Source organism: Triticum aestivum, chromosome 7B (assembly GCF_018294505.1).
Source record: "Triticum aestivum cultivar Chinese Spring chromosome 7B, IWGSC CS RefSeq v2.1, whole genome shotgun sequence".
Lineage (NCBI taxonomy): Eukaryota > Viridiplantae > Streptophyta > Magnoliopsida > Poales > Poaceae > Triticum > Triticum aestivum.
Window position 1 is genome coordinate 463,037,364 of NC_057813.1, and position 14,060 is coordinate 463,051,423.

The window sequence follows — 14,060 nt, forward strand, 5'->3', positions numbered from 1 at the left end:
TCTTAACTCCACTGAGATTGATCGCTCCAGGTTTGGTCCATTTATCCAAGAGATTAAGGAGATGCCGTCCGGTGTCGCCGAGTATCGAGTAATTTGGGCTAGATGTGATGCAAACAAAGTTGCTCACATTTTAGCTAGGGAGGGCTGCCTGTTAGGTTTATGCAAAACTTGGTTTCATGTTTTTCCTTCAGGTATTCGAGATGCTATGTTGGATGATGTTCTGGCATACTAAGTAATAAAGGAAGCTATTCTCCTTAAAAACAACTTTTCAATTTATTTTGCAAAACGTTAATCATGCATTTAAGAAATGTTTAATGTGCGTAGGAAAAACATTTCTGATGAATATGAAAAATGTATAAAAAATGTACAATGCGTATTAAAAAAATTAGACATAAAAAAAATAAATATTCAAAAAAATGAACCATGTATTTGGATGATGTTAAATATGTATACAAAAAAAAGTTCCTGAAGTATACATAAAATATAGAATGTGTATGGAAAAAGTAGACATCAAAATAATATATGTTTTCAAAAATATTAATCATTAATTTAGAAAATGTTAAACATGTACAAAATAAAATTTTCCTGATATATACAAAAAATGTACAATGTTAGAATTAAAAAATATGTTTTAAGAAATGGTAATCATGTATTTTCAAAATGATAAACGTCTATATAAAAAAATATTCAAGGTTTAGACAAAAAATATACAATGTGTATGGAAAAAGTAGACATCAAAAGATAAAACCTGTCAAAAATGTTAATTACGTATTTGGGAATTATTAAACATGTATATTAAAGAATTCCTAGGTATATGAAAAATGTATAATAGAAAACCTATAAAAACCCAAAAGGGAACACAAAAAACAAAAGAAAAATGAAGAAAACAAAAAAGAAACAAAAAAATGATTACAGCTTGTAGGCGGCGCGGCCTCAACGACGAGCTCTTATTTTCGGTGGCCAACCGGCTGCGACCCAGGGCTGGTTTGAGTGGCCCGGGGGGGGGGGGGGGTAGAAGTAGAGAGAGGAGCCGGTGGGGCTATTGGGATCGCCAATGAGGTGTCAGAGTACATGGCGCTCGTTCGTTGCGTTGTGCTTCAGGTGGCTGCGATCCGGGGCCGATCTGGGTGGCTGGGCGATGCAGAGTGGGGAGAAAAACTGGAGAGGCCATTGGGCTCGCCGACGAGGCATCCAAGTACATGGTGCTCGTCTGTTGCATTGTGCTTCGGGCGGATGTGACCTGGGGCCGGGAGAGGAGCCGCTAGGCTTACAAGCGATGTCGACGGCGACGGTGTAGTCTGGCCGGATGGCGACGGTCGAGATCGTGCATGAGGGACGGTGCGCGTGCGTTCCACCGTGAGAAAGGGGATCGAGAAAGTGAGAAGACTTTTCGGTGACAAAAAGAGAGGAGAATTGGAGATAAGATCTAACTGATAGGTGGGCCCCATGTCCCATCTCACGTCGTCTCGGCCAAGGTGGTACACCACGTACGCACATATTGGGACCACCTGTCAATGTGCTTAAATGAGTCTAATCTGTCGATCAATGTTTTTGCCAAAAGATTACGTTAGACATGGTGTTTTCTATTTAAAAGAATATAAACTCATATTTTCTGATAAGCTAACCTTCAATATGGTGCATTCTTGCAATTAACTCGATTGACTGCGGAAAGGGAAAAAGATGAATACAACACGAAAATGCCGTTTGGAGGCCGAGCTCCATGCAGCTCGTAATCACCATCGTCAGTCATCATACAAATCAGCTGCAGCGTCGCATTTACTACGTGTATTTCACTTGTCAGGTACTCATACCACACCGTATTTCCTTTTTAAATACTGTGTCATCCCATGTAGGCGACGCATGCTGCTAGGCTGGTCAGAGGTGCCATCATTTCACCCATCAAGTCCATGATGTGCAAGCAGTTCACGAGCATGTGCACGCGCACGCTCTCATGTTCCCATAGAATTACAGCACGGGCCGTTGCACATAAGTGTTCTGTTCCCGAACGCTTAGGCTCACGATCAGACCGTTTGAAAACAATCTATTTATACCGGCTAAGAACAGCACTGCCCTATCCATTGCAATCCAGCAAAGCTAACAAGAACACCACCATAGATATGGCGTCTTCGTCATCCTCATCTCGGTCGAGAGATAGACGGCACAGCCCATATATCAACGGAGATATCATTGGAAAAAAACAAGGTCATTTTTTCTTAAACCATAGCACAATCTATCTTGACCGACCGAAAAAAGCAACACACTGCTAATGCCATGGCTACCCCAAATTCAGCAAACATATAGTCTAGTAGAATACATACATGGAGGTCTCAAAGTGACATGGTTCTTATGAAAATAAAACGCCATCTATAATGACGTCAAACCACAAACGAACAATGTCAATAATCGCCTGATGCTCATTGTGGATTGACAGCTTTTGGCGTGTTGCTGCGTGTGTTCTTCCTTTGTGTAACTATCTATGTGTCGATGTGACTTCCAATCCAATTTCTCTCCACAATTAACTGATAGATCATGGTTATGCTCTGACCTGTGCTTGCACACATACCAGCCACAATCATCCGATCTCAGCAGCCGCATCATGGCATTGCACCCACACCTAGTCGACCACACACGCGCCCACACACACACACAGACCAACAGCAGATGTAAAATGGTCAATCCAATGTGACACACACTACATATATGACAAAAACAGATTGAATCATTCCGCACAAACTTCTTTTGGTGTACATTAAAACGGCTTTTTGCGTATCGGACACCAAAACCAACTTCCCAAGAGTACAGGTTGTAAAACTCATAGCCCTCCTCGAGAAAGTCAGCGCTAGTTCCAATTGCTGGATTAATAACATTTCTAATTTGGATCAACTCTTCTCGAACTGTGATCCCTCTCATCTGCCATTTTTTGCAATGCAAAGCAATGATAGTGCCGTGCCCCGGCTTCTACTGCCGATTCATTCTAACCAATGGTACAGGTGTCTTGTTCTGAATCTCACACAACACAGCTGCAAAATTATGTCTGACGAATATCATGGAATGAGGTTTTAATATGAAGAACGGGAACATCACCTCCATGTCCAATAAGACCCTTTTGTCTTGACACGACCACGCTGTCTTCCTCTCCATCCTCGGTGCCATGTCGCGGGCCATACTCCTAGCGCCAGGTTCGCACGAATCGCCTACCTCTTTGCCACCACCATTGTACGAGCTGCAGTTCCTCTCGGTTACAAATGTTTCCTCCGTCTCATCACCTGCTTCCTCCTCCATAGGGCACCCATACCCAGATCCAGGCGCACTGGCTCAGAATAAATCAAGTAATCTTGGGCACCAGTAGTTTCGCTCGTCTCATCATCAATCAGCTGCGCACTGGCCGTCTCTCAAGACAAGCCCGTCGTCCGAACGAGGGACAAACCTGCCCACACAAACAATACAAAGCCAGATCTGATTTTGGATGCACAAAGATGGGAAAACTCTAATCCAACCCACTGCCACCCAACTAAGGACACCCCCGCGATCATAATCAGGCAAAAGGTGAGACTTAGGGGAAACTTTACCCTGCGTTAGATTCCTCGAAGAAGAACTTCATGCCATCTATGGCGAAAGCAGCTCTGCTCTGGTCTAGGTGTCGACGTGCCGAACACGCGTCTCCTGCACACCGCCCCAACCTCGAATGGTCACCGAGCGGGCCTACAAGATACATTTACTCTCGATCCAGCCACCCCACCAGCCCGTGAAGTGGGCCAAATTCGAAGTCGCCCAGGGAGAACATCATGTTCATGCCTCAGCTGAAACGCAGGCCCACGTACATATCGTGAATACGAGAAGTTGGCACTGGTGTATTATCTCAAATATCTGACGTATATAGCTCAAAAGGCAAACGACACACATCCTGATGCCAAAACGCTCGACGAGGATTACGGCCTCCATGCAGCTCGTCCGCCAAAACACCCCTCTCAATACAACACGAGTATAAAAGCTTTACTGCCTAGTAGGCTACCGCCGAACATATTTCTAACTCTATATCTGCTACTTAAAAAGAATGTAAGGTTTCTATTTCATCATCTCTTTCGTCCAACCTTTCTCCCCATATTTTTTTTCTCCCATCTCCCATTTTCTCTCAAATAATAATATTCTTTGGTAAGTCAATAAATTCTTAGTGCTTAACAATAAGATGACATTTTTTTCTCTCATCTTCGATATTTCTACTAAATAATATTCTCTTTGGTAAGTCAACATATTCTTATGAAATTAAGTCCTTAACAATAAGATGACAACAAAATCATGGCAATTATATACAAAAACTTGCTAAGATTTTAGCGCACCCATTTATTAATAGGCATGCAATCATAGACTATAATAGACCCGCAATCATAGGCTAATCTGGTAGAATGTTTATACTCCTGTTGTAACGCACGTGCAATTATCTAGTCCAAGTTACTCTTTACTTTACTTAAAAATAACCTAAGGTTCCCGTTTCATCCTTTATTTCGTCCAACCTCTCTCTATATATGGCCCCTTTTATTTTTTTCCCACCTCTGATTTTTCTTACAAATAATAATATTCTTTGGTAAGTCAATGAATTCTTATCAAACAAGTGCTTAACAATAAGATGACATTTTTCCTTCCATCTCCAATATTTCTTACAAATAATATTTTTTTGGTGAGTCAATATATTCTTACCAAAGAAGTGCTTAACAATAATATGAGAGCTAAATCTTGGCAATTAAATACAAAAAGTTGCTAAGATTTTAGCGCACCCGTTTAATTAGAGACATGCAATCACGAGCTATAAAGACGTGTAATCACAAGCTAATCTATTTTTTTGAACATCAATACAGACACAAGCGCTCATATACACGCGCATATACTCACCCCTATGAATGCACACACGCACACCCTACCCCTATGAGCCCCCCCGAAAGACTGAGCCGACATATCATCTTGAGATTTACAAAGTCACCGTAGGCGTCTCGTCGTCGACGGGAACGTCTCCGCTCACTGAATGCACATTGCCGGAAATCCTGAAATAAATCTAGGAATAAATGCGAGCACCAGGATTTGAACCCTGGTGGGCTGGGGATACCACAGTCCCTCTAACCATCCAACCACAGGTTGGTTCGCACGAGCTAATCTATTAGAACGTTTATACTCTCATTATTAGAATGTTTATATTCCCACTATGACGCACGGGCAATTATCTAGTCCAATTTACGAGAGACTAGAGCAAGATGAAAGCATGGACCCATACATTATACTGTACTCTCAAACACTACAAATACTATCCGTCCGATAAGGATCCGCACCAACAAGCTGTCGACGCGGCCGCAATCGACACTGTTGAGATGGGGAGGCTCGAGAAAACTTCCGTTGCTCGAGTGGCGCCACCGCCACCACCAACAAAGCACCAGCGCACAACCCTACTAAAAGCTCCAAAGTGGGGAAAACCAGAGCCCCATTCGTAGATCGAAGCCTCTCCGCACTCCCACACCGATGGAGTGGGAGGGGTTGATGACCTATTGGAGGAGGGAAGGCAGTGAGTCCAAAAAATCTCCCCTCATCTAGGCTTTGTTGGGTTAAAAAAGAAAAATATATGCTTTGTTGAGGTTAAACCTCCAAACAGTGTCCACATCATCTCGAGGTTCACGATGGGAACGTTGCACCATGGACCAACTGATTGAGGGTGTTTCTGTTGTTGCCGTAGCCTCGCCTTGCCTCTCGCCGGAGCTCTCTCTCTCTCTTTCTCGCACGAATGTAGAAGAAAGAAGAAGGAACGAGGCAGTGAACAACAAGATATGCCCGGCGCACGAATGCCGCGGGCCGCACGAACAGCCGATTCTTTTACTCAAGCACGAACTCAAGTACACAGAGACTACAACAGGCGAGACTTATACATGGGCGCGCACACGACCTGGCCACCCCACAACTCATGCATGCATGCAGCTGGACGCAGCGCCCAAGCAACGCCCGGCGCCGAGATCCACGCGCACGTATGCGATCTCCGGGAGACTCGGCGTGAGCCGCCTGCTCTTTCGCTGTTTCTGCCCAGCCCCTGTTGGGAAACGTAGTAATTTTAAAATTTTCCTACACACACGCAAGATCATGATGATGCATAGCAACGAGAGGGGAGAGTGTGTCCACGTACCCTCTGAAAGCGGAAGCGTTAACACAACGCGGTTGATGCAGTCGTACGTCTTCACGGTCCGACCGATCAAGCACCGAAAGTACGGCACCTCCGAGTTCTTGTACACGTTCAACTCGATGACGTCCCTCGAACTCCGATCCAGCCGAGCTTTGAGGGAGAGTTCCGTCAGCACGACGACATGGTGACGATGATGATGTTCTACCAACGCAGGGCTTCGCTTAAGCACTGCTACGATATTATCGAGGTGGATTATCGTGGAGGGGGGCACCGCACACGGCTAAGAGATCCAAAGGGATCAATTGTTGTGTCTAGAGGTGCCCCGCTGCCCCCGTATATAAAGGAGCAGGGGGGAGGCGGCCGGCCAAGAGGAGGGCGCGCCAAGGGAGGAGTCCTACTTCCACCTGGAGTAGGACTCCTCCTTTCCTTGTAGGAGTAGGAGAAGGGAAGGAAAAAGGAGAAGGAAGGAAGGGTGCGCCCCCCCTCCCTAGTCCAATTCGGACCAGTCCATGGGGAGGGGTGCGGCCACCCTTTGAGGCCATTCTCTCCTTTGCCGTATGGCCCATTAAGGACCAATACGAATTCCTGTAACTCTCCGGTACTCCAAAAAATACCCGAATCATTCAGAACCTTTCCAATGTCCGAATATAGTCATCCAATATATCGATCTTTACGTCTCGACCATTTCGAGACTCCTCGTCATGTCTCCGATCTCATCTGGGACTCCGAACTACCTTCGGTACATCAAAACACATAACTCATAATATAAATCGTCACCGAACTTTAAGCGTGCGGACCCTACAGGTTCGAGAACTATGTAGACATGACCGAGACACGTCACCGGTCAATAACCAATAGCGGAACCTGGATGCTCATATTGACTCTCACATATTCTATGAAGATCTTTATCGGTTAAACCGCATAATAACATACGTTGTTCCCTTTGTCATCGGTATGTTACTTGCCCGAGATTCGATCGTCGGTATCTCAATACCTAGTTCAATCTCGTTACCAGTAAGTCTTGTTACTCGTTATGTAATGCATCATCCTGCAACTAACTCATTAGTCACATTGTTTGCAAGGCTTATAGTGATGTGCATTACCGAGAGGGCCAGAGATATCTCTCCGACAATCGGAGTGAAAAATCCTAATCTCGAAATACGCCAACTCAACAAGTACCTTCGGAGACACCTGTAGAGCTCCTTTATAATCACCCAGTTATGTTGTGACGTTTGGTAGCACACAAAGTGTTTCTCCGGTAAACGGGAGTTGCATAATCTCATAGTCATAGAAACATGTATAAGTCATGAAGAAAGCAATGGCAACATACTAAACGATCAAGTGCTAAGCTAACGGAATGGGTCAAGTCAATCACATTATTCTTCTAATGATGTGATCCCATTAATCAAATGACAACTCATGTCTATGGTTAGGAAACACAACCATCTTTGATTCAACGAGCTAGACAAGTAGAGGCATACTAGTGACATTATGTTTGTCTATGTATTCACACATGTACTAAGTTTCCGGTTAATACAATTCTAGCATGAATAATAAACATTTATCATGAAATAAGGAAATAAATAATAACTCTATTATTGCCTCTAGGAAATATTTCCTTCAGCCCCGACGCCCACTTTGCCACGCCCCCGCGCTCCACAGCTCCCGCGCCCGCCGCGCACGCACGCCAACAGGACGCGACTGGTTCCAATGCCCGGCGCGGCCACACCCCGTGCGTTCGTCTAACCAACTCTCTCTCTCTCTCTCTCTCTCTCTCTCTCTCTCTCACACACACACACACACCCGTGCACTCCCGCCACGGACCCTATGCAGCTCGGACTGCACCCGACGCGTCCGGTGCGCGCACGCACACGCACCCGACGTGGTCGCCACTGTGACGGCCACGACTTTATTCCTAACATTCACCCCCCTAAGCCGTGGCTCAGAGGAGTCCGCCTTCTTCAACGCCAGCGCCCGCTCCCTCCGCAGCTGGGGGCAGTCGCGCTTGAAGTGTCCGCGCTCGCCGCACTTGTAGCAGCGCCCGCGTCAGTTGCTGTCGTTGCCCGACGCCACGCTCCGCCCGTCGTCATCGTCGCGCGCTCCTCCCTGCTGTCGCTCCCGCGCCCGCCACTGCGCCATGGTCAGCAGCAGTTGATCGCCGCCACGCTCGCCGCCATCTTGTCCACGGCGCCGAACCCGCTCGTCAAACGCGTGCAACCGCCCGAGTGCCTCCTCGAACGCCATGGTCGCCTCGCCACATCGCAAAACTGCTCGATGTCGGCGACGACGGGGAACATGCGGTCGGGGACGGTGTCCAGGAGCTTCTTCACGAGCGCCGCATCGCCCAGCGTCTCCCTGAGGCTCGCGTACCGCGCCGTCATCCCCGCCAGCCTCCCGGCATACACGTCCAGCGCCTCGCCGTCCGCCATGCGCAGGCGATCAAACTCCCCCGCGCAGCGTCGCCAGCCTCGCCGCGCGCACCCGATCGACACCGACGAATCTCACCTTCAGAGAGTCCCATACCTCCCTGGCAGTGAGCTTCGTCGCCACCTGCAGCAGCACGTCCTCCGGCAGCGCTCCGGGGATCAACGCGCGCTCCGTCTTGCACTTCTTGGCGTTCACTGCCGCGTCGCCCGGCGCCACCGCCTCCCACACAGTGTGGACGTCGAGGATCGCCTGCGCCTTGATCGCCCACACCGTGTAGTTGTCCGGCGTGAGCATCGCCATCGCCATCGACACCAACCCACCCGCGCCTCCGCCGTGTGGCACGATCACCATTGCCGCCGGCGAGCTCCCGAACCGAAGCTCTGATGCCAATTGTTGTTGCCGTAGCCTCGGCTTGCCCCCCCCCCCCCCCCCCCCTCTCTCTCGAACGTAGAAGAAAGAAGGAGGAGGAACAAGGCAGTGGACAACAAGATATGCCTGGCGCACGAACGCTGCCGGCCGCATGAACAGCCGATTCTTTTACTCAAGTACACGGAGACTACAACACGCGGGACTTATACACGGGCGCGCACACGACCTGGCCACCCCACAACTCATGCATGCATGCAGCTGGACGCAGCGCCCACGCAACGCCCGGCGCCGAGCTGCACGCGCACGTACGCGATCTCCTGGAGACTCGGCGTGAGCCGCCTGCTCTTCCGCTGCTTCCGCCCAGCCCCGACGCCCACTTCGCCACGCCCCCGCGCTCCTCAGCTCCCGCGCCCGCCGCGCACGCACGCCAACGGGACGCGACTGGCTCCAGCGCCCGGCGCGGCCACACCCCGCGCGTCCGTCTAACCAACTCACACACACCCACCCGTGCACTCCCGACGCGGACCCGATGCAGCTTGGACTGCACCCGACGCGTCCGGTGCGCGCATGCACACGCACCCGACGTGGTCATCGCCGTGACGGCCACGGCTTTATTCCTAACAGTTTCCGAACTTCCGGCCAATCTAAAAACTATGAGAAGAGAGCGAATCCCGCGTATGCCTTGCTTTGGTGATACTTAGCCGACCGAGGAGGCAAGCACACTGGATTAGATTCCGGAAATGGGTTAAAGAAGACACTAATATGCCCCCAGCAAAGCAAAAGCTCAGAAGCTCAAAGCGAAAGTGAAATAAAAGCCCGACCACGAGCGAGCTAACAACCACCACTCTTTAGCTTTTTCTCCATTGTTGAGGCAAAGAAAGAAGCTAAGCTCTCAGTATCCTTGCTTGCCATCGCACATTTGCACAGCGTCACTCAACTCCAGTGATATGGAGACGCGTCTCCACCTCCATGCGTTGGCGATCCTTCTGGTCGTCTCGGCGCGGCCTCCCTCCGTCGCCGGCGGGCTCTGCCGCGACAGCTGCGGCGACGTCCCGGTGCGCTACCCGCTGGGCATCGACGACGGGTGCGGCAGCCCGTACTACCGCAACATGCTGACCTGCGCCGACAACACCACGCTCCGCCTCCGCACCCCGTCCGGCACGTACCCGGTGTCCGGCGCCGACTACGCGGACCCGCACCTGGTGGTGACGGACCCGTCCATGTGGACGTGCGCGCGGCCCTTCACCTCCGTCCACGCCGCGCCCTTCAGCCTGGACACCAGCACCCGCTTCTCGCTGTCCCCGAGGAACGACCACCTCTTCTTCAACTGCGACGAGGAGCGCGTCATCGTGGCGCCGCGGCCGGCGATCTGCGACCGGTACCCGGACCGGTGCGACTCGGCGTGCGACAGCGCCGGGTACCTGTGCCGGAACCTGCCGGGCTGCCGCGGCGCGCTGGAGGAAGGGAACATGAGCTGCTGCGCGTACCGGCCCCGCGCGGCGGAGTCGCTCAGGGCCATGCTGCGGCACTGCGAGGCCTACACCACCGTGTACTGGCGCGCGGTGGGCGACAAGTTCCCGCCCTACGACCAGGTGCCGGACTACGGGGTCCGGGTGGACTTCGAGATCCCGGTCACCACGCGATGCCTACTGTGCCAGGACCGGCGCCGCGGCGCCAACGGCACCTGCGGCTTCGACCCCGCCACCAGGGACTTCGTCTGCATCTGCGACGGCGGCCGGAACTCCACCACGGACTGTGCAGGTGCGCTCTCTCTGCTCTGGCTCCGGCTCTCGTTTTTGTTCGATAACTGCATTTCGACACGTTCAATTCAACTAAAAAGCATATGATTTGATGAAACTTCAGAGGTTAACTACTGTAGTTCTCAACGCCAGGATCTGCATAAAACAGAAATTATGCATGTCAAACTAATCTGTTCAATTGATCGTGTTTTTTTTACACAGATGGCCGCGTGACAGGGCATGGAGCATCAGCCGGAGTGGTAGCTGGTGCGAACTGCGAACCACCACTCAAAACCTCACTCGCACTTTCCATTACTTGAAGTAACAATATCGTTAATTGTGGCCATTTCTGTTATGCAGCAACCGTCGTGTTCTCAATTTCGGCAGCTATCGGCATCGGGGGGCTCGTGATGTACATACGCAAGCTGAGATCGAGCAAAGTGGTCACCTGCGGCGTCCAGAGTAACGAAAATAGATTCTTCTGAGCCGACCTCAGAGAACTCCCATGAACAGTCTTCCGCGTGTGCAAAGAAGAAAGGAGGGTATGGACCCACGTCAGATGGAGAGGGTTCCGGTGTATACAACACGAAGCCTTGAGATATTTTTTCTTGTAGTTTTGGGCGATATGTATTATGCATATGATGGGCATGCAGACCGTACTACATTTCAAACATAACGAGGGCGGCATACTCAGGTGAACAAAAGATATGTGCGAGTGCATTGCCGCCGAATTTACATGTTGTGGTAGCTTGTAACCAGCAAGGCGTCTGTGGTGACTTTGTTAATTAATTTTTTAGCACGACAACTTCATTCTCTTGTCAGGAGTCATGCTTGTGAGTGAATTAGTCTTTGTTGCAACGTGTCAAAGGATAGAAAACATGGTTCTCAACCACCCATACACTCTAGAATCAGTGTCAAAAGTATGCAACGAATGTGATATGCAAGATTTCTAATTAAATGAAATGCTTCTCACTCATTGCACGACGTGGCACAAGGAGAATGTCAATAACACGATAAGGATGTGAAACTTTGGACATCCAAGTAACGAATGGGAGGGGATAACAAGTGCACTAGTAGGTTCATCATTACAACCAACCATTGTACAAAAGCTTAGGTGTTGGTTATCTATAGTGTTAAAGCTCAAGTTGTCCATGACAGTGGACAGAAATATTCAAGTAGATTATACACTCCGTAGAAATGTGTGATTTTACCCGTAGGGCATGGTTCCTTCGTGGGTTGAGACATGCTTACCCCTATGTTGTAAATATGTCATAGAGGCAATAATATTGTATTATTATATTTCAGTGGTTATAATTAAGAGTTTCTGTTTCATGCTATAACTGCTATGATCCTGAAATATGCGATTCAGTTGAAAATTCATGTGCACGTGTTGAATGATAAACGGTAAATAATAGGTTCCTAGTCCTGCCTCTAAGACTAGCTCAAGTGTTGTTGGTGATCATGTTTTCCGGATTGTAGGATATCGTTAAGTGTAACGATAGTCCTAAAACAACATTGGGAGTATGATGTTAGAAGAACGATCATATTGAATCGACTCAAACTTATTTGTTATGAATTGAGTTTATATCATCTGTAATCAATTGTAATAACACAGACTGTTAAGGTGCGATTTTGCTCCTTAGACCACGAGAGTATCGTAGTCACTTCTTACCGTACGGTGGACTTTGGGGTTGCTCAAATGTCACCTACAACACGGTTATCATAATGACAACTTACAGGCTTATTGGAAAGTTTGACAAGGGACCAGATAGCTTGAGCGTGGGATTTGTTCCTCTGACAATGGAGAGATATTCTTAGGACCCTCTCGGTGTGATGGAATCCTTCATCGTCTGGCCAGACATAGGTGACTACGTCATGGGGACGCCGGAACACGATAACGAGAAAGAAGAACAAAATTGGACACGAGGATAATGGTATAGTGAGCAGGTGATGACTCACGAGGATACCGATGCATCCCGGATTTTGTGAAATACCGCGAGGCAAAGGAAACATCACGTGATAACCAAAGATTCACTCAAATATCATTCATGTACTCATTCGATATGGACGTCCACGATTCCGCTATCGGTTTCAACGAAGGGTTTTCGTTCATGTCTATGAGTTACCGAACCTATGGGGTCACAAGCTTAAGGCAATCATAATCTGCCGAGTGTTACTAGGACGGGAGTGATGAGAACATATTTGTGGAATTATTGTTGGGGAACGTAGCAGAAATTCAAAATTCTCTACGCATCACCAAGATCAATCTATGGAGATACTAGCAACGAGAGAGAGGGGAGTGCATCTCCATACCCTTGAAGATCGCTAAGCGGAAGCGTTACAAGAACGTGGTTGATGGAGTCGTACTCGCGGCGATTCAAATCGCGGAAGATCCGATCTAGCGCCGAACGAACGGCGCCTCCGCGTTCAACACACGTACAGCCCGGGGACGTCTTCTCCTTCTTGATCCAGCAAGGGGAGAGGAGAAGTTGAGGGAGAACTCCGACAACACGACGGCGTGGTGGTGGTGGAGCTCGTGGTTCTCCAGCAGGGCTTCGCCAAGCACTACTACGGAGGAGGAGGAGGTGTTGGAGGAGGGAGAGGGCTGCGCCAAGGGAAGGTTGTTCGGCTGCCCTCTCTCTCCCTCACTATATATAGGGGTAAGGGGGTGGAGGAGGCGCCCTAGGGTTCCTTAGGGAGGGGCGGCGGCCACAGGGGAAACCCTAGATGGGTTTGGGCGCCCCACCCCATAGGAAACTTGCCCCCCAAGCCGGGAGGGGGGCTGCCCTAGGGGAGGCGCCCCCACCTCTCCTGGTTACGTGAGAGGGGCTGGGAGGGGCGCACCACCCCTTAGTGGGCTGGTTTGCCCCTTCCCCTTTGGCCCATGAGGCCCTCCAACACTTGCCGGGGCTCCCGAAACACCTTTCGGTCATGCTGGTCATAGCCTGGTACCCCCGAAATACTTCCGGACTCCAATACACTTCGTCCAATATATCGATCTTCACCGCCGGACCATTCCGGAACTCCTCGTGATGTCTGGGATCACATCCGGGACTCCGAACAACCTTCGGTAACCACATACTATTTCCCATAACAACTCTAGCGTCACCGAACCTTAAGTGTGTAGACCCTACGGGTTCAGGAATCATGCAGACATGACCGAGACAACTCTCTGGCCAATAACCAACAGCGGGATCTGGATACCCATGTTGGCTCCCACATGTTCCACGATGATCTCATCGGATGAACCACGATGTCAAGGATTCAAGCAATCCCGTATACAATTCCCTTTGTCTAGCGGTATAGTACTTGCCCGAGATTCGATCGTCGGTATCCCGATACCTTGTTCAATCTCGTTACGGCAAGTCTCT

The 14,060-nt window shown here is 49.5% G+C and overlaps 1 protein-coding gene across 1 annotated transcript; it reads left to right on the forward strand.

Annotated features, from left to right (window-relative positions):
* Positions 1-9,704: 9,704 nt before the first annotated feature.
* LOC123157828 (uncharacterized) lies at positions 9,705-11,499 on the forward strand. The gene is made up of 3 exons (XM_044576019.1): positions 9,705-10,711; positions 10,912-10,956; positions 11,050-11,499. The coding sequence occupies exons 1-3, from the start codon at positions 9,898-9,900 to the stop codon at positions 11,172-11,174; spliced, it is 984 nt and encodes a 327-aa protein (XP_044431954.1). The 5' UTR covers positions 9,705-9,897; the 3' UTR covers positions 11,175-11,499.
* The last annotated feature ends 2,561 nt before the right edge of the window (positions 11,500-14,060 follow it).

Coding starts and splice junctions, on each gene's coding strand:
- LOC123157828 (XM_044576019.1), top strand. CDS start 9,898: ATGGAGACGCGTCTCCACCTCCATGCGTTGGCGATCCTTCTGGTCGTC. Junction 10,712..10,911: donor CTCCACCACGGACTGTGCAG/GTGCGCTCTCTC, acceptor TTTTTTACACAG/ATGGCCGCGTGACAGGGCAT. Junction 10,957..11,049: donor ATCAGCCGGAGTGGTAGCTG/GTGCGAACTGCG, acceptor TCTGTTATGCAG/CAACCGTCGTGTTCTCAATT.